Source organism: Microcebus murinus, chromosome 8 (genome assembly GCF_040939455.1).
Source record: "Microcebus murinus isolate Inina chromosome 8, M.murinus_Inina_mat1.0, whole genome shotgun sequence".
NCBI classification, from domain to species: Eukaryota; Metazoa; Chordata; class Mammalia; order Primates; family Cheirogaleidae; genus Microcebus; species Microcebus murinus.
In genome coordinates, this window is record NC_134111.1 from 99,969,813 (window position 1) to 99,989,287 (window position 19,475).

Genomic DNA, 19,475 nt, shown 5'->3' on the forward strand with positions numbered 1-19,475 from the left:
GAGGGTTTCGGGAGCTAACTTGTGATTGCCTGGGAGCCGGGGCCTTGGGACAGTAAGCCAGAGAGTGGGGCTGCACTTGTGATTATAGCTGTGTGGAGACAGGAATCACTTCAGGCCTCCTGGCACCTTGGTTGTAAAATAGTTGTTGTCTTAAATGCAGCTGGGGGCTATTTAATAGTGGGCTGTAAAATGCCCAGGGTTAGCAGGTGAAGTCTCTGCATCCTAGCTGTGTGATGCCAATCCTACACTTTCCAAACTCAGAAAGGTCAGTTTTAGAAGATTCTTTGGGTAAGAGAACCCATGTTCAGAGTCAGTAACATATTGGGTTAGTGTTTGTAAAACACTGTGAGGGATATTGAAGACAAGGAATGGGTTATTTTAATTTGGAACACAGACACACACAGAATATTTGATAACTGTATTTTGGTTTATAAAAAGAATTGGGACATTTGTGGGTCCTCTCTTTTAATGGAATTTGTCATTTGCAAGAGCTGTCACACATTCTACAAAGATTTATTATGGAGTGATTTAAATGACTTGGGGCTTGTAAAGCCAGATAGACTTAGGTTTGAAGGAGGGCCAGGATTAGAGTATAATAGGAGGTGAGGAGAGTGTTCCCAGGCAGGCACATGGCATGTTGGAGGTTCTGAAGCAGGGCAGGCAGGCTTTGTGCAGAGGGAGAGGGAAATTGTTTTCTCTAAAACCAGTTGAATCTCTGGCACATCCAGCCCAGCTTTGACTCTCTAACGCCCCCTGAGGATCCCTTACTGAAGCTGCTATTAGACCCAGGGCATGTCCTGCCCACTCCTTGCCCCAAGTTCTGTCCCAAGTGTGGCCCCAGACACCTTCCCTTTACAACATCTGACACAAACAGAAACTTTAAAAAGATATGGTAAAACAAATTAGAATAAACAGGAAATAAGCTTAGAAAATATGGCTGGGTACAGTGGCTCACACCTGTAATCCCAACACTTTGGGAGGCCAGTGCAGGGAGGATTGCTTGAGCCCCAGGAGTTTGAGGCTGCAGTGAGCTGTGATCACATCACTATACTCCAGCCTAGGTGATAGAGCGAGACCCTGTCTCTTAAATAAAAATAATAAAAAAAAAGAAAATATGTCTAATGAGAAAATAGCCTGGCATACAAAATCTAATTTATGGTCGTACTAAAGTTGGCTGTCCTATTCTGTTTTTGAGATGGCCAACACAGTTTTCACATCTGCAGTCATTTCTTGTTTTTGACCCACCAATATGTTTTGACCCAGAGGTGCCAGACTAACACCCTTATCCCAGGACTTACCCTGTTGCCCAGGCTGCAGTACAATGGCATGATCATAGCCCACTGCAGCCTGAAACTCCTGGGCTCAAGTGATCCTTCTGCTTCAGCACTACAGGTATGCACCGCCACACTGGGCTAATTTTTAATTTTTTTGTAGAGGTGGAGTCTTGCTGTGTTGCCCAGGCTGGTCTAGAATTCCTGGCCTCAAGCCATCCTCCTGCCTTGGCCTCCCAGAGTGCTAGGATTACAGGTGTGGGCCAGTGCACTTAGCCTACTAGTAGAGATTCTTAAAACTCATGTTTAGGCACTGGAGATAGATTGAAACAAAATTGTTATGTAGAAAGGTACCACAAATGTGGCAAAATGTTTACAACTATTAGATCTTAAGTGGCAGGTATGTGAATATTCATTCCATTATTTTTTAACTTCTTTTGCTTTAAAATTTTCAAAGTAAAAGGTGGGGAAAATAAATCAATGAGGGGTATGGCAATTAGGAAGTAACTTAAACTTATGAGAAAGGGGGCAATCTCTAAAATAGGATACTTTTAAAAAATGATTTTTTTTCTGTTGAGAAAAATGATTATTTAGTGCCATGTAAAATCTCTCCTTTAATCTTACATACTGTAGAATCATTTCCCATGTGATACAAAGGTTAGAAATTAAAGCTGTATTCCAAGAAACTACCCCCAAGCCACAATATTTATCTCCTTATATCCTGTGGTATGTATTTAGAAATGGTTGTCTTTTGGAAGGAGTTAAGGGGTGAGAGCCGTGGCAGAGGGAGTATTAAAGGAAGTCCCTACAAAGTGCTGGGGAGGGCTGGTGGGAAGGGGGATTTCTGAGGCTGGAAGAGAATTCCGAGGCCTTTCTGCAGCTTAGGGCTGGTTTTATCCTTTGTAGGTGTGATGGCTGCGAAGCAGTTCTGCTGGGCATCGAGCAGCAAGTGTTGAGAGCCAACCAGTACAAAGAGAACCACAACCGAACTCAGCAGCAGGTAGAGGCAGAGGTAAGGAAGGAAGGGAATGTTTGTTTTCTCTGCAGGGTGTACCCGTTTATTCCTTTGCAGTGTTTCTGTGAATCTTGGTGTTGGTGAAACAAGTGGTCACCAGTAAACAAGCACTAGGCTAGATGCTGTGATGCAGAGATAAGTATGACACGTGGCTCCTGCTCTTGGTGTTCTCCATCTCCTTTCTGATTCCTCTCTGCCCAGGGTGATCAGGCTTGGAGAACAGAGAATGTTGTAGTTTCAGTACACATGCACTTTGCAGCTGTAGAGCAAAAGAAAACAAGTTTGAGAATGGCTAGAGGGATGGTAGTTACTGGTGGAGTGGAGGGAGGGGTGACATCGGGCTTCAAGGCCTGGTGATGTTTTTACCTCTTAAGTTGTGTGGCACATAGTTGTACATAGTGTTCATTTTATTCCTCTTCTCTAAACTGTGCCTGCTCATTATAAACTTTCAAAATGCATGATATATTTCATACTCAAAAAAGAAGAAAGGGATAAAACGTGTTGGATGAGATGCAAGTGAAGATAAGAGGGTGTGGTTTTAGTGACACATGGTTGTTCAGGACACTCTTAGTCTCCTGGATAGATGCAGGCTCCAGCCTTTGTGTTATGGGCATTTGTTTGTGTTAGCATTGGCAGTCCTTTTCTTTTTCTTTCTTTCTTTTTTTTTTTTTTAGAGACGGGGTCTCACTCTTGCTCAGGCTGGTTTCGAACTCCTGACCTTGAGCAATCCACCCGCCTCGGCCTCCCAGAGTGCTAGGATTATAGGTGTGAGCCACCGCACCCGGCCTGGCAGTCCTTTTCTATAATGGGTAGGGCTTAAAGTGGTAATGTTATTTAATGAGTTTTAAAAATCAGGTGTCCCAGAGTGTGGCAGAGTGGGTCCCAGAATTCCAGCTAAGGAGCATAAGAAATGAGTATATGTGCCTTTCAAAGGGGGATTTGTGAAATTTGGTGAGTTCCCCTACACTGGTATATGTACTCCTCGAAAATAAAGCCTGTATCTTATTTGTCTTCGTAAGACCAGCCCCTCGTCCCTTAACCCATAGTAGGTACTCAAACGTTGAACTGAGTGTTTCTGGCACACCATGTAAGTGTGTCAGTGACTGCTGAGCTGTGCTTTTCATGAGCTAGAGCTAATTGATTTTGAATATACCCCCCCCACACACACACACCTTACATACATACACTCCATCAATGTTCAATGCATGGTCCATTTTTAATCCTACTTCCAGCCAAGAAAGTATGAGCTACATTTAGTTTAACATTAGCCAAAAGCAAAGACAATTAGGAAGATTATCCTCCTGCTTCTCTAATAGGCTGTGCAATCACATTCTTGGTGATGGTGGCCTCTTCTCTGACCTGGGATTGAGGTCTGAACAAAGTAGGAAGGGCTAACCACTCTACTTTCTGTGTCTTCTTTCCTATAAATCAGACCCTGGAAAAAATGAAGTTTGGAGGCTCACCACACTCCCTGCCTAACCTTGAGGTAGCCTGTGTGTAACCAGTAGTCTTTAACCTTGCTGGGGGCATTGAGAGGAGCCTGGTTGCTGCTGCTGACTGGTGTGATAGGTGGTAGATAGGCATTGTGGTCATTAACAAAGATGAATGATACTAGTTTTATTAGAGTTTTGAACTGTTCAAGTTTATGTCTGTGACAAATGGCATTGGACAAAAAAAGTTTGGCTAATGTTTGAGGCACACCCTGTAATTACACAAGAGTAGAGTTTTTACAATCATGGTTATTTAAAAAGAGATTGCACCAGCACACATGGATTTGTTATCAGCTTCCCACCAGTGGAAAACACAGCTACCCCTGCTGGTAGAGCCTGTTGCTGCTGGCAGGTGGTGGTAAGGATTTCAGTTTAAGAAAAACAAATCTGAGGAAAAGGCCAAGGCCATCACCACCACCAATTAAAACAATCTCTTGACTTAATAGTCTTCTGGAAAATCTGGAACAGATGAATATGGGCATAGGGAGAGAGCATGGTCAAAGCTCAGAGCCTTGTTGGTTTTCCCATGCCATGAATGTATGGTCTAGCTACTCAGTGTAGGGTGCTGATCGTGCCCTTCTTGAGTCACTTGGAAGGTATTCATCAAATAGTTAACTGACTTGAAAAGAAAATAAATCTACAAAGAACAAAAGTAATTTGTCATATTCTGCTTGTATTTTTGTTTCTGTTACCCTTGGCTTAGCATTTTTAGCCATTTTCTCAACTGAGTTGGTGATCTTTTCTTTATTCTTCAATTAGATCACTGTTCTTAGAGTGAAAAACTCTATATCCCCCCTCCTCTCAATCTTATAACAGCATCTTTCTTCTGCTGGGTTGTAGCTTCAAGAGCCCTCCTTAATGAAGTCAGCCCTATCACAAACTGCCTAAGAGTAATCTCTCCTTTAACCTTTCTTAGAAGTAACACATATTATTGAGTTATAGTTCCAGCTTACCTGGGGGAGACAGAACAACAATAACATTACGAGCTGTCTGATTATCTCTGAGCAGGCACTCTGGAGGGGAGGTAAAAATTAGTCATAGCATCACAAAGCACCTCTTAATTTAAATTTGATTTTAGAACATATTTTTCTTTATATTTGCATGTGCCTATGTCTGATATTCTATGGAATGTTAATATATAGGTATTGCTACATTTACAAAATAGGCTATGTTCCAGTCATGTAGGTAATAAAGCCTTATTAGACAAAGTAAGCTCTGTTTTCCATTACATGGAAAATCCCCCAGGAGTTAAGTTAGTGACAGCCTTGGGGTTTGTTGGCTTATAGTACACCAAAAGTATGCCTCCTGGTACCTCTTGGAGAGGGGAGCTCTCCATCTCCCAGTTCTCCTTTTCTTTGTAGCACTTTTCCAACAGTGGACTGTCTTTCCTGTTGCCTGCCTTTACTTTACCCCACAACTGAAGGATGCTTTCCTGCCGCAGGAAGCTCTTCACACTTCCTTTTGCCTAAATATTTAAGGCCTCTCATAGAGCTAGGCTGCATTTTTGCTGGCAAGCAAAATCCTACTTGAAAATTCCTGAGGCCCATATTTTAAGGAGCTTGGCAAACTCTAGGTCATCTGGGAGTAAGTGGGATGGTGAGGGCCTGTAAGCCAGCCTACAGAAGGAAGAAAGTCAGAAGGGACCAGACCAAATTTAGGCCAAAGAAGACAAGCATGTGGGGATGATACTTGTCATCAATTGAAGGATGGCTCTCTGGAAGAGGAATTAGACTTCCTAAGAAAGTCTACAAGACTGAAACAGGTTCAGTCGATGGACCTACTTGGTCAGCCAATCTGGAGTCCTGAAAGGAGCTAGCCACACTTATACCTACCCAGCAATTGGAAGAAGGTTGACGCTTAAGATTCCCTTCAATTATGAGAGTCTGTCATTGGTTCAGTCTCCTTTGTGAGTTTTGTGTATTTAAAATGTCTAACAATAAAGCTGACTTGAACAAGGCATCTCTAATAGAACCAGTGTGAGGGCCACAGCACTCCCCAACCCAGGCCAACTCTTTTTTTTTTTTTTTTTTTTGAGACAGAGTCTCACTTTCTTGCCTAGGCTAGAGTGAGTGCCGTGGCGTCAGCCTAGCTCACAGCAACCTCAAACTCCTGGGCTCAAGCGATCCTCCTGCCTCAGCCTCCCGAGTAGCTGGGACTACAGGCACGAGCCACCATGCCCGGCTGATTTTTATATTATATATATTAGTTGGCCAATTAATTTCTTTCTATTTTTATGGTAGAGACGGGGTCTCGCTCAGGCTGGTTTTGAACTCCTGACCTTGAGCAATCCGCCTGCCTCGGCCTCCCAGAGTGCTAGGATTACAGGCCTGAGCCACCTCGCCCGGCCCAGGCCAACTCTTTGTGGAGGATAAAGGGCTTATTTCCTAGCCTTAAGAGACACTTGCCCAGGAAGCCCTCTTTTCCTCTATGGGTTGTTTACCTTATGCCTCAAAGTGGTAACAACTGTAGAGCACTCAGATTTGTTGGTAGTCTTCTTGAAGGGGCGAGACATGTACACCTGAAACACAAAGGAAAGACAGTGGTATAGGAGGTGACTAGAGAGTGAGAGGAACTGCCAGGCAAGTGCAGGTTGAAGAGGGGCAGGTCAGTGTGGGTGGGAGTGGTTGGACAGGTGGTGTGGAAGAGGTGCTGACTCTCCAGACAGGGCCAGAGGGGCTGAGGATGAGTTGTCCCCTCCTTGGGGTGCATGAGAAACAGAAAGGCAGAGATGAAGTGAATGATTCCAAGTATGATGCGCTGCACTAGTGTGGCATGTGTTAAAGAGTGGGGAAGGAAGGTACCAGATCTTGAGTGGTGTTTCAGAGCTAGAGAAAACCAAGTTTTTCCCTGGGTCAGGTTTCATTTCTTTTTCTTGTATACCAGGGTCACTGAGCACCCAAAAGAGCCTTTTGAGAGAGCAGTTTCTACAAGAGAAAACTGCTTAAAGAAGTATAAATAGGCTGGGCACAGTGGCTCACGTGTAATCCTAGCACTCTGGGAGGCCATGGTGGGCGGATTGCTCAAGATCAGGAGTTTGAAATCAGCCTGAGCAAAAGCGAGACCCTGTCTCTACTAAAAATAGAAAGAAATTAATTGTCCAACTAAGAAATTAATTGTCCAACTAAAACATATAGAAAAAATAGCCGGGCATGGTGGTGCATGCCTGTAGTCCTAGCTACTTGGGAGGCTGAGGCAGAAGGATCGCTTGAGCCCAGGAGTTTGAGGTTGCTATGAGCTAGGCTGATGCCATGGCACTCTAGCCTGGGCAACAAAGTGAGACTCTGTCTCAAAAAAAAAAAAAAGTATAAATAGGCATTTGAATGAAATGGGAGACTGTCCATGCTTCTGTCTGCTTAATTGCTCAAAAACTTTTGATAGGATCGGTAATCAAAGGCTTTTACATAGAATTGAGTCACTGTGAGATGGGGAGGCTGCGTTATTATGGTGGGGAGTGATAGTATAGACAGCAAGCAGAGGATCAATAAGCTTCCTGTGGATGGAGAGCACAGGCTCCGTCAGGAACTAGAGTGAGAACTGTAAGTTTATGTTATAGTAAAGGAAAACGACATTGGAAATGTTGAACTTGAAAAGATGAAGAATATATATAGCAAAAGAGTGAAACAGCAAAGCGTTGGGGGTTGTTTGCTCTGGTTGGTTGCTAAGAGGTGGTGAAGATGCCATACGCTGAGTTTGCTCCTTGGCAAGCAGATCAGCTACTCGCCTCTCAGCCCAGCCACAGATGCTCTGAATATGTAGCTAGCCCAAGTCACCTAGGCCACCATAAAAAGAGAAATGCCTGTTGTTACTTTCTGATAGGCCAGTGATGAGTTTGTGCTACAGAAACACAAGTGCAACAGATTGAACATATGTCCATTATTTAGGGATTGATTAAATGCTTTTTTCTTACACATGTAGGAGTTATGAGAACGTCAGTAAATCTAATATATATTAAATGAAAGAATCAATATAGAAAACTATTTGTAGTATAAATTGATTTAGTAAAAATTATTACACAACTTGAGGTAATAAGGCTATTGTTTATCAGCCAAGGTGAAATTAAGGACATTTTTTTGGTTTTATTTTTTAAAAGTTTTTTTCTTTTTCTTTTTTTTTTTTTTGAGACAGAGTGTTAGTCTGTTGCCCTCGCTAGGGTGAGTGCTGTGGTGTCAGCCTAGCTCATAGCAACCTCAAACTCTGGGAGGAAGCAATCCTTCTGCCTCAGCCTCCCGAGTAGCTGGGACTACAGGCATGTGCTACCACGCCTGGCTAATTTTTTCTATATGTTTTTAGGTGTTCAGCTAATTTCTTTCTATTTTTTTTAGTAGCGACGGGATCTCGCTCTTGCTCAGGCTGGTCTCAAACCTCCTGAGCTCAAACGATCCACTTGCCTCGGCTTCCCAGAGTGCTAGGATTATAGGCGTGAGCCACCGTGCCCGGCCTATTTTTAAAATTTTTAATAAAGCTACTTTGCTAAATGGGAAAGGTAATTATTTGCTGGAAAGATACTATTTTTGTAAATATAGGCCTTGTAACAAAAACTTGTTAGTTTCCTAATGTCTTATTTGGTTAAAATTTTGTGAGCTTTTGGGGAAACTTTAAAACAGGTTCCCTCAGATAATATTTAAGTTCAAGGATCTTTTAATACTTTGGAAGTCAGAGGTAATTGACATGCGAAGAAATAAACTTAAGCCATGCTGTTACTTCTTATTAAGATTTTAGTTAATTTTCCTGATACTTAGCATATCAAACTTGAGAAGCCTTGGAATGTTATTTTATAAAGCAGTAATACCTGAGAAATCACATTTCTTAGTCTCTCCCTCAAGGCCATTAGGATATGCCTTGAAGTCAAACAAACAAACAAATAGTAACAAATACTCTTTTATAAGAGAAAGAGTGGTAAGCCAGCCACTTGCTTCAAATTCTTCACTCACTTACTCACCAATGATTTTACTGAACAAGAGATACCAAAGCAGCAGTGAGCCACCAAGAGGGTTGGGGGAGTCCCAGGTGGTGTTTTGCAGTCTGACAGGACACTGGATAAACTGCAGGCTTGACTTAGACTGCCCTCCATATTGACGGCCCCAGCCCATAGTCCTCTGTTGCTCTTTTAGAAAGGGTACAGTGTTGATTATGGTAACTATAGTTTGGAGCATGGCTGTTTCCCCCATCTCAAAACAATAACAACAAAAAACAACCTGTAGTCTAGGCAAGGTTGATTGTACAGATGAATCTGGCTTCACTCTAGGAACCTAAGTTTTTTTTTTTTTTTTTTTTTTGAGACAGAGTCTCGCTTTGTTGTCCAGGCTAGAATGAGTGCCGTGGCGTCAGCCTGGCTCACAGCAACCTCAAACTCCTGGGCTCGAGCCATCCTTCTGCCTCAGCCTCCCGAGTAGCTGGGACTACAGGCATGTGCCACCATGCCCGGCTAATTTTTTATATATATATCAGTTGGTCAATTGATTTCTTTCTATTTATAGTAGAGACGGGGTCTCGCTCTTGCTCAGGCTGGTTTTGAACTCCTGACCTTGAGCAATCCGCCCGCCTCGGCCTCCCAGAGTGCTAGGATTACAGGCGTGAGCCACCGCGCCCGGCCGGAACCTAAGTTTTGTCTCACTCTCATAGCATTGTTTCATCTCTGCATTTGGCTGTCTCTTACTCAAGATCCTGATTATTCTGACTGTTCAGAACTTCTGACCCTGACAACTCTTCTTGCTCTGTAGAAACCAGTCCTCCTGTGTCCCAGAGAACAGGGAAGCCCTCAAACAGGGAAGTCCCTTCACTTTCTTACCAATAAACATATGCCTCACTCTGCACCAAGTGTCTTTTTTTTTTTTCCTGCTAATGATTTTTTAAGAAGGCTAATATTTATTTGACTACACAACTCTTCCCTCCCACCTCTGTCCTCTTCCTGCTTTTCTTCCCCTTTTTCTTCTTTTCAACTTGCTGAAGAGCAAAGGTATGAAAGATCCATTAGAACTGGTGTCAGGGAATGTGTATATAAATAGGTACTCCTGGAGTACGTTGTTGGTAGAAGTGCAAATTGGTGCAATCACTTTTCAGAAGGCCATATAACAATACTGATTCAAATGTAAATTGTATGTCCACTTTGATCTGGAAGGTTCACTTCCAGGAGTATGTCTCCATAGATAGTCACAAAAGTTTGCAAAGGTAAACATAGAAGGCTGTTAATAGTAGCACTGAGAAACAAACTGGGAACCAAATTAAAAATTGGAGAACATTCATAATAGAGTAGTACACAGGTGTTACAGAGAATATGTGTTCTGACATGGAAAAATATTCAGGAGCTTCTTAAATGTTTGTGCCCTTTCTTCATTAAATGAAAAAAAGTAAGCTGCAAACAGTGTGATAGCATTTTGCTAGTTCTTTTACTACATTTTCTTCATTTATCACTTAGTTGGCTGAAGTTCAGCCCACAGAAGGAAGAAAGTCAGAAGGGACCAGACCAAATTTAGGCCAAAGAAGACAAGCATGTAGCATGATGATACTTGTCATCAAGTATCATCCCCACATGTATGATGATCAACTAGAGTAGAGTATCAACTCTACTTATTTATTCAGGAAGATTTCTTGAAGCTGTATTACTGAAGTTCTTGTGTAAATATTTGTGGTTTTATACGTGAATAACAGCTGAATATAGAATTCTTGGGTCACTCTTCCTTTTTCTGAGGATATTTTAATCACTACTTTCTTTCATCTTTGGTGTTGTTTCTTTTTGCCAAATGGTTTACTTCTTTATTTCCATGTCTTCCATGAGTAGTCCATGCTTGTTTCTCCTTACCTGGGTTCTGAAGATAATTTCAGATTTTCTTGCAGAGGATTTTAGCTTCCTCTCTGTGTGGCCCTATTATAGTGAGAGCAAGTTTTGGTGAGTTTCTGGTGCATATGGACTGAGCACACCAATTCTGTATCTCCCTCCAGGTTACCAACATCAAGAAGACACTCAAAGCCACGGCATCCTCCTCAGCTCAGGAGATGGAGCAGCAGCTTGCTGAACGGGAGTGTCCCCCTCATGCTGAGCAGAGGCAACCCACCAAGAAGATGTCCAAAGTGAAAGGTCTGGTCTCTAGCCGCCACTAGGGCCGGCTGGGGCAGCTGGCACTCACCAGGCCTGGGTCAGGTGGGGAGGGGACACCAAGGGCCTATTTCCTCCTCTCTCTACCTGCAGTGAGTTCCAGACCTGCCCACCCCCTCACCAGCGCCTCCCCACCCTGTTGGTACTGTTCCAGAAAACCGTTACTCCTCTCCCTCACCTACTTCCTCCTTCCCCAGTTGTTCCCTTCAGACTCAGGGGCTCCACTGATGCCATCCTAACAGGGTCAGACACTGCCCAGCTTCCCTTCAGGAGGTTCTTGTCTCTGTGTAAGGGCTTGTCTCCCTCCCAGTTTTTCTTTTGCTCCATGTCATTTTGTCAGGCTGGTCATAAGCCAGAGGCAGCTTTAACTGGCCCCCAGGGATGACTGCGAAGGAGACCCTTCCCTAAGTAAGGAAGGGAGTGTTCTTTCTCCAGCCCCACGTACCACAGTACCCAATGGTGCAGGCCATCTCTAGCCAGGTTTCAAATGCTTCATTTCCCCTCTCCTGCCTTATCCCTTGTTGGCAGCTCCAATTCAGGCCATGGAGGGATGTGATGCTGGGCTATGTTTACTAAACCTGCGGGTTTTCAGCCTCTTAAGCCCAGCTCTGATCTCTCATTAGTTGGGAGCACTAGGTTGACTAACCTCTGGTATCTGAGCAAAATGGAGGGTGCTGTGGGTTTGCTGGGTGGCAGAAGTTGTTCCCTTCAGCTTGTGTTCTTTGCTGGCTGCTCCTCCTGCTGCCTCTGACTACTCAGCCTTGTTTTTGGTGTGTAGGCCCCAGCTGCCCACTGGGGCCGTCTGCCAACACTTGCCCTCCCGAGACCTTTAATTCCTCCCGGCTGCACCTGGGGTGGGGATGGTGGTGCCGAGGCCCCTGTCTGGCGAAGGACCTGTTGCTGCTTCTGTCTCCTTCTTTCCATCCCTCCTTGGCTGATGCCCCAGAGCCCTCTGATGATGGCATTCTCCTGGCAAGAGAAAAGGACTTAACTAGACTTTCTGAACTTGAACAGTTTCAGGTTATATTTTAATTTTTTTTTTGTACAGGTTCTGATTCTAATACATTTCAACATGCTTTTCCCCCCTCGTGTCAATATTTGTTATAAACTCATCGCCGGGGACTTTTCACCTGGTTGGAGGGTGGCATGTGTGTATGTGTGTGTGTTTTGTTTTGTTTTTTTAAGGGGAGGTGGAGGTCCTGGACTGATATTAAAGTTCATTGAGGAAAAAGCACATTTTAGAACAAAAAAATAAAAGTGTAGATTTAATGTATGTGACTGTGGAGCATGGGGTGGCATAGCTGGTGGATCTTGAGGGGCTGGGATTAGGGTGGTTCAGGGAAATGTGATGCTATTTCAGTACCATGGTTAAAAAATGGAATTTTCCTTTTTCTAAAATGTCCAGCAACTGCCTACTGTTGATTGAATGTTAAAGTGTTCTTGTTTCCCTTTTAAGCTGGTCCATGTGCCCGAATAACATTATGCCCAACTGGAAAGTTAAGTTTAATTCCCAAAGTATGTTTCATGAAACCCCCTGTCAGAAACTCTGTGGAAAAGGGGTTCTGTTACATTAAATAAATTTGGCACTCCATGCATCCCATATCCTCATTGGAAATTCATTGTTAAGGTCTCCTAGAAGTCCTGTGTGAGGAAGCCTGTGCCACACTCATTTCGACACTAAATCTTTTCAGGGAATAACTAGTAGAACACATTTTGGGGAAATTTTGGGAAAAAGATATTTCTCAAAAACCCTGAACAGCTCCCAGCCTTATAGGTTTGTCCAACTATTCGTTCTAGACCTAAAATAGGCACACTTACTCTCAGCAATTGTCTTTCATCCAATAGATGAGGAAAGGCAGCTTGACTTGTATGAAATGTGTAACCATTTGTTCTTTGACTGTCCTAAGGAGCTATAGGGTCATCCTTTTCCATGGTTCTGTTGCTTCCTTAAAAATTATGATGGTTGCCGGGCATGGTAGCATGCAGCTGTAGTCCCAGCAGCTTGGGAGGCTTAGGCAGGAGTATCGTGAGTTTGAGGCCAGCCTGAGCAAAATAGCAAGACCCTGCCTTCCTCCAACCCTTCAAAAAACAATGATGACAATAATATTAATAACACATTTGTAAAGTGCTTTACAGAGGGTCTTCACATACAGTAAGTCATTCGGTCCCTTCCATGCAAACCATCTTCTGAGGTTGGAATGGGTAAGTATTATTAAAGTCGTCCTCACTATATATGAGAAAACCCTGCGTGTTCCTCTGAGGGCTCATCTTGCTTTTAACTGACCCCCTGCACAGCTCAGCATCTGCTTCCTAAACCCACCCATCCACTTGATAAGGAAGCAGAGAATATAGGATTGGAGGCTCCAGAAATTGTGGGAACAGTGGCCCAGCCAGGATGTTCACTGTTCCACTGGAATTCTGGTAGGAGGTCTGGCCTCTGAGCTCTGTAGTTTCCCATCTGGCACACTGTGATAGCTGCGCTCAGGTCTGAAATGTGCAGAAGTGTTTTATACACAAATACAGCGTTCATAGGAGATGTCCTCATCAACAGTGAGATATCTTAGGTTGGGAAGGAGACACTGTGGTATTAAACAGAATTAGCTCAGTGGCAGTGCCTTTAGGCTGGCTCAAGCCACCTTCTTTAACTTTGAGCTTTCTGCCTGAAGCCCTTTTTGGTTTTTACTGTCCAGATGAGAGGTGTTATGTTTCCTCCTTGGGTAACATTAGGGAGTTGGTCAAATCCCCTGATGCAGACTGTACTTATGTTCCTAATCTGAGATGATCATCACTGACAGAGATGGAGAAAGAAGCAAATATGTAAAATTATCACAAGCAGTTTATCATCTAGCTGCTTTGGTCACCATCCAAATTCCTATGACTCAAAAGTTTGGGGAGGGGATGAGAATCCTATTGAGGTGCTGGGTTAGTGCCTGAAACCAAGCCAAAATGTTCTAGTTCTTACACTTAAAGTTGTTATTCTAATAGTCTGAGACTTCAATTTTTTTTTTAATTCAGCAGTTGATTGATTTTTACTCGTTCTGAAGGACCCATCACACTGCTCATGGTATTAGAGTTTCCAGCATAGTCCACCTGAGTAGTCTGTGATCATACGTGCGTCTTTCTGGGGATGCTGTGTATAGCTATCAACATCTACTACCTCCTTAAATCTTTTCTTGTGGTTATGCTTGAGATATTCAGATTGAAATACATATTTTATTATAAATTTCATTTTATATCTCCTTTATATTACCCTTAGGACATTAAGTGGATCTTTTAAACTTATGTCTGTTAGGTAGATTGTCTATAACTTGACCTTGGGACAGTAAATGTAGATGCTGACAAAGGATTTACTATGAAAACGGAGTGTTGGGTCTTAATGTTAGGGATGCGAAGTGCTCTCCTTGGTTAAGAATGAAACGGACAAGGAAAGAAGTGATGGGGAAAGCAAAGATAGGAGGCCCTTCTTCGGGTCATTTATGCCCATCCTTGCATTGCTCTTCCCCAGCAAAACCCCACTATGGGCTGGCTAATTTAATGACTTCCCTTTCCTCCTTGTGCAACAGCTGCAGAGTGATGTCACTGCAGATCTGTGGTCTCTCAAACTGGGTCTTCAGTCATGTTTAGCCATCCTGTCATCTCCCCCTAGTGAGCTTTCTTTTAAAAGTTCTACCATTTTCTTGCAATAGTTTACCCTATCACACCCCTCACACTTTCAGTGGGTGACTGTACTTTTCTACTTCATAGTGAAATTGAGAATATTAGGTGGGGAAACCCTCAGTTTCTTGTCTTCCACCTATAGGCTGTCCTACATCCATCCTTCCCTCCTCTGTTCTTTTCATAGCAGAAAGATGTCCCTCCTTCCATGTGAATACAGTTCATCTACCTGTGCCTTTTTCTTTTTCTTTTTTTATTTGCCCCACCTTTTCTCCCAAAAGTTTTCACATCTGCATCTTTAGTCTCTCCTCTAATGGCTGTATGTGATGACAAATATTACACCTTAAGGAGACCCTTCCTGAATCTGATGTCCCTTTCCAGCCACCACTTTTTTCATCTTTAGCTTCTTCACCAAGCTTCTTGAGAGTTGTCTACCTATTGTGTCTCTACTTCCTCCCTCATCCACACCTAAACTAATTGGCCTCTGGTGTCTACTGCTAACCAGACACGGATAATTTTCTTGTCAAGGAGACCATTGATCTCCAACTTGCCCAACTTCTCAGTCTTTATCTGGGTTGATCTTTTTGTTACAGTTGGCTTTGTTGAGTCCACTTCTTTAATCATTCTTCTCTTAGTTTTCATGGCCCCAATCTCTCCAGATTTTCCTTGTGTTCCTCCACCTATTTTAAAATTTCTTCAAGGGCATCACTTCCTTTAGAGTCCAGTCAGATGTGTTTCCTGTGGTTGCATCATTGACTGTCTTATCTTACATCCATTCATTCCCTAGGTTATATGATTTTCTCCCATGATTCCACTTTCATTTATAACATCCAAATCTCTATGTCTCATTCTGCCAGCATGAATAGTCAAGAGCCAACTGGGCATTTCTATTGCTATCTTCCAGGTCTAATCCTATAGTCAATAATTGGTTCTCACCATTCACCAAATGTACTAGTTTGCTAGGGCTACTGTAACAAAATGCCACAGACTGAGAGGCTTAAACAACAGAAATCTATTTTCTCACAGTTCTAGAGGCTAGAAGTCCAAGATCAAGGCGTCAGTAGGTTTGGTTTCTTTTGAGGCCTCTCTTGGCTTCAGATGGCCATCCTCTTGCTGTGTCCTCACATGGCATTTTTGCTGTGCACACACATGTCTCATGTCTCTTTCTAATAAGGACACTAGTCATATGGAATTTAGGATCCTTTCTTAGGACCTCATTTAAACTTAATTACCTCTTTAAAGGCCCTATCTGGAAATATAGTTACATTATGGGTTAGGACTTCAACATATGAGGGTATTTTTTTGGGGGGGGGGGAGAGGGGCATAGTTCAGTTCAAAATAGCAATTTACCTGAGCCAGAACCTTGGTTCACCCTTAACTCCTTCCTGTTCCATATCTGATTCACGACATCCTGACTGCTCTGCAGGCATGCTTTGGAGATACTGTAAGTTCAGTTCCAGACCACTGCAGTATTGTAATAAAGCAAGTCACATGAAGTTATCGGTTTTCCAGTGCATATAAAAGTTATGTTTACAATCTACTTCAGTCTGTTAAGTGTGTAATAGCATTATGTCTAAAAAAGTACATGCTTTAATTAAAAATACTTTATTGCTAACAAATGCTAACAGTCATCTGAATCTTAAGTGCACCATAATATTTTTGCTGGTGGAGAGTCTTGCCTTGATGCTAATGGTTGCTGAGTGATCAGGGTGGTGGTTGCTGAAGTTTGGGGTGGCTATGGTAATTTCTTAAAGTAAGACAATGATGAAGTTTGCTGTATCAATTGACTTTTCCTTTCACAAAAGATTTCTTTGTAGCATGTGATACTATTTGTTAGCATCTTACCCAGAGAACTTCTTTCAGAATTGGAATTAACTCTCAAACCCTGCCACTGATTTATCAACTAGGTCTTTGTAATATTCTGAATCCTTTGTTGTCATTTCAGCAATGTTCCCAGCACCTTCAGGAGTAGATTCCATCTCAAGAAGCCACTTTCTTTGTAACTCCTCATCTATTCAAGTTTGATCATGGGATTACAGCAATTCAGTCACATCTTCAGACTCCACTTCTAATTCTAGTTCTCTTGCTGTTTCCACCACGAACCCCTTAAAGTCATCCATGAGGGTTAGAATCAACTTCTTCCAAACACCTGTTAATGCTGATATTTTGACTTCCTCCCATTAATCATGAGTGTTCTTAATGGCTAGAAAAGTGAATCCTTTCCAGAACGTTTTCAATTTACTTTCCCAAGATCCATCCATGGAATCACTGTCTATGGCAGCTATAGTCTTATGAATTGTATTTTTTAATTATGAGACTTGAAAGTTGAAATTACTCCTTGATCCGTAGGGCTGCAGAATGATGTTGTGTTAGCAGGCATGGAAACAACATTAATCTCCTTGTGTATCTCCATCAGAGCTCTTGGATAACTAGGTGCATTGTCAGTGAGCAGTAATATTTTGAAAAGAATCTTTTTTTTTTTTTTTAACAGTAGGTCTCATAATTTAAGCAGCGGGCTTAAAATATTCAGTAAACTGTGTTGTAAACAAATGTGTTATAATCCAGGCTTGTTCCATTTCTTGAGCACAGGCAGAGTAGATTTAGCATAATTCTTAAGGGCTCCAAGATTTTCAGAAGGGTAGATAAAGATTGGCTTCGACTTAAGTTATTAGCTGCATTAGCTCTAACAAAAGAATCAACCTGTCCTTTGAAGCTTTGAAGCCAGGCCTTGACTTCTCTCTAGCTATGAAAGTCCTAGATGGCATCATCTTCCAATAGAAGGCTGTTCCATCTACATTGAAAATTTGTTTAGTGTAGCCACCTCCATCAGTTTCTTAGCCAAATCTTCTGAACAACTTGCTGCAGCTTCTACATTAGCACTTGCCGCTTCACCTTGTACTTTTATGTTAATGGAGATGGCTTTTTACCTTAAACCTCATGAATCAACCTCTGCTAGCTTCAGACATTTCTTTTGTAGCTTCCTCATCTCTCAGCCTTCCTAGAATTGAAGAGAGTTAGGGCCTTGCTCTGGATTAGGCTTTGGTTTAAGGGAATGTTGTGATTTATCTCCTATCCAGACCACCAAAACTCTCTCCATATCAGCAATAAGACTGTTATGTGTTCCTATTATTTTTGTGTTCACTGGAGTTGCACTTTTAATTTCCTTTAAGAACTTTTCCTTTGTATTCACAGCTTGGCTGACTGGCACAAGAGGCCTAGCTTTTGGCCTGTCTTGGCTTTTGACACGCCTTCCTTACTAAGCTTAATCATTTCTTTTGATTTAAAGTGACAGATGTGCGACTCTTCCTTTCACTAGAACACTTAGAGGCCATTCATTGTAGGGTTATTAATTGGTCTTATTTAAATATTGTTGTGTTTCAGGGAATAGGGAGGCCAAAGGAGAAGGATAGAGATGCGGGAATGGCCAGTCAGTGGAGTAGTCAGAACACATATACAGCATTTATTGATTAAGTTTGCAGTCTTATATGGGGAGGGGGGGTTCATGGCATCCCCAAACAATTACAGTAGTAACAGCAAAGATCACTGATCACAGCTCACCATAACATATACAATAATGGAAAAGTTTGAAATATTGCAGGAATTACCAAAATGTGACACAGACATGAAGTGAGCACGTGCTATTGGAAAAATGATGCTGATAGACTTGCTTGACAAGCAGGGTTGCCACAAACCTTTCATTTGTTAAAAGTGCAATAAAGCAAGTACAATAAAATGAGATGTGTCTGTACTTTTACCATTGTTTGATTCAGTCATTTTCCCATCTCCTCTGCCACCTCAAGCATTTGAAAATTCATTCATTCAGTACACTCTTTGGATACACGTTGTATGCTAGGGATGCAGCCAAAGAAGTTAAAGGAGAGAGGAGCTGGGAATTGAGCTAATTGAGCTGGGAATTGGCTTAAGAAATAGTGCCTATTGCTTAAATGGCACGAACCTCCCTAAGAACCCAAGTGATGGCGTTCAGAGCGCTTCTGGATTGGTGAGTGCATTCACATGCCTGGAGGGGGGCAACCCCAACTCTACAGAAACAGAAGCTCCTACGCTGGGGATCCTGCCACACCTTGCCCTATGTGCCTCTTCATTTGGCTATTCATGCGTATCCTTTATAATAAACTGGTAAGAGTGTTTTCCTGAGTTCTGTGTGCTGTTATAGTAAATTATTGAACCTAAGGAGGGGATTGTGGGAGCCCCCAATTTGTAGCCAAGTCACAAGACGAGTGTGTGTAATGTGGGGACACGCTGCTCTTGTTTGACATCTGAAGTGGGGGCAGTTTTGTGGAACTGAACCCTTAATTTGATCCAGGTAGTTTGTTAGAATTGAGTTAAATTGTGGGGCACTCTGTTGGTGTCTACTAAATTAAAAAATAGGCTGGGCGCGGTGGCTCACGCCTGTAATCCTAGCACTCTGGGAGGCTGAGGCGGGTGGATTGCTCGAGGTCAGGAGTTCGAAACCAGCCTGAGCAAGAGCGAGACCACGTCTCTACTATAAATAGAAAGAAATTAATTGGCCAACTAATATATATAGAAAAAAAATTAGCCGGGCATGGTGGCGCATGCCTGTAGCCCCAGCTACTTGGGAGGCTGAGGCAGGAGGATTGCTTGAGCCCAGGAGTTTGAGGTTGCTGTGAGCTAGGCTGATGCCACGGCACTCACTCTAGCCTGTGCAACAAAGTGAGACTCTGTCTCAAAAAAAAAAAAAAAAAAAAAATGGCTGTGGCATGAAAACCCACATATTCGGGTCAGAAGTATTGTGAGTAGAGAAAGTTTTTTCTTTTAGCTGCGCGCGCGCGCGCGCGCGCACACACACACACAACTAACACTGGGTGACCTTTCAGGACACTGTTAGCACTTTACGTGGATCACATCATTCAGTTCTCACATTAACCCTTGGAAGCGTGTGTCGTTACCTTTTATAACGAGGAAACTGAAGA

General features: G+C 42.7%; 1 protein-coding gene across 5 annotated transcripts in view; it reads left to right on the top strand.

The window, feature by feature from the left end:
- Positions 1 to 12,469, top strand: part of COPS7B (COP9 signalosome subunit 7B) — a 31,521-nt gene extending 19,052 nt beyond the window's left edge. For 3 of the 5 annotated variants that reach the window (XM_012735332.3, XM_012791627.2, XM_076006041.1), the window contains 2 exons: positions 2,178 to 2,283; positions 10,716 to 12,469. In XM_012735332.3, coding sequence (XP_012590786.1) covers positions 2,178 to 2,283; positions 10,716 to 10,874 — 265 coding nt within the window. In that variant the 3' untranslated portion in view covers positions 10,875 to 12,469. Of the gene's footprint in view, positions 1 to 2,177; positions 2,320 to 4,549; positions 4,605 to 10,714 lie in introns of all 5 variants that reach the window. The other 2 variants (XM_076006043.1, XM_076006042.1) reach the window with 2 other exon arrangements.
- The last annotated feature ends 7,006 nt before the right edge of the window (positions 12,470 to 19,475 follow it).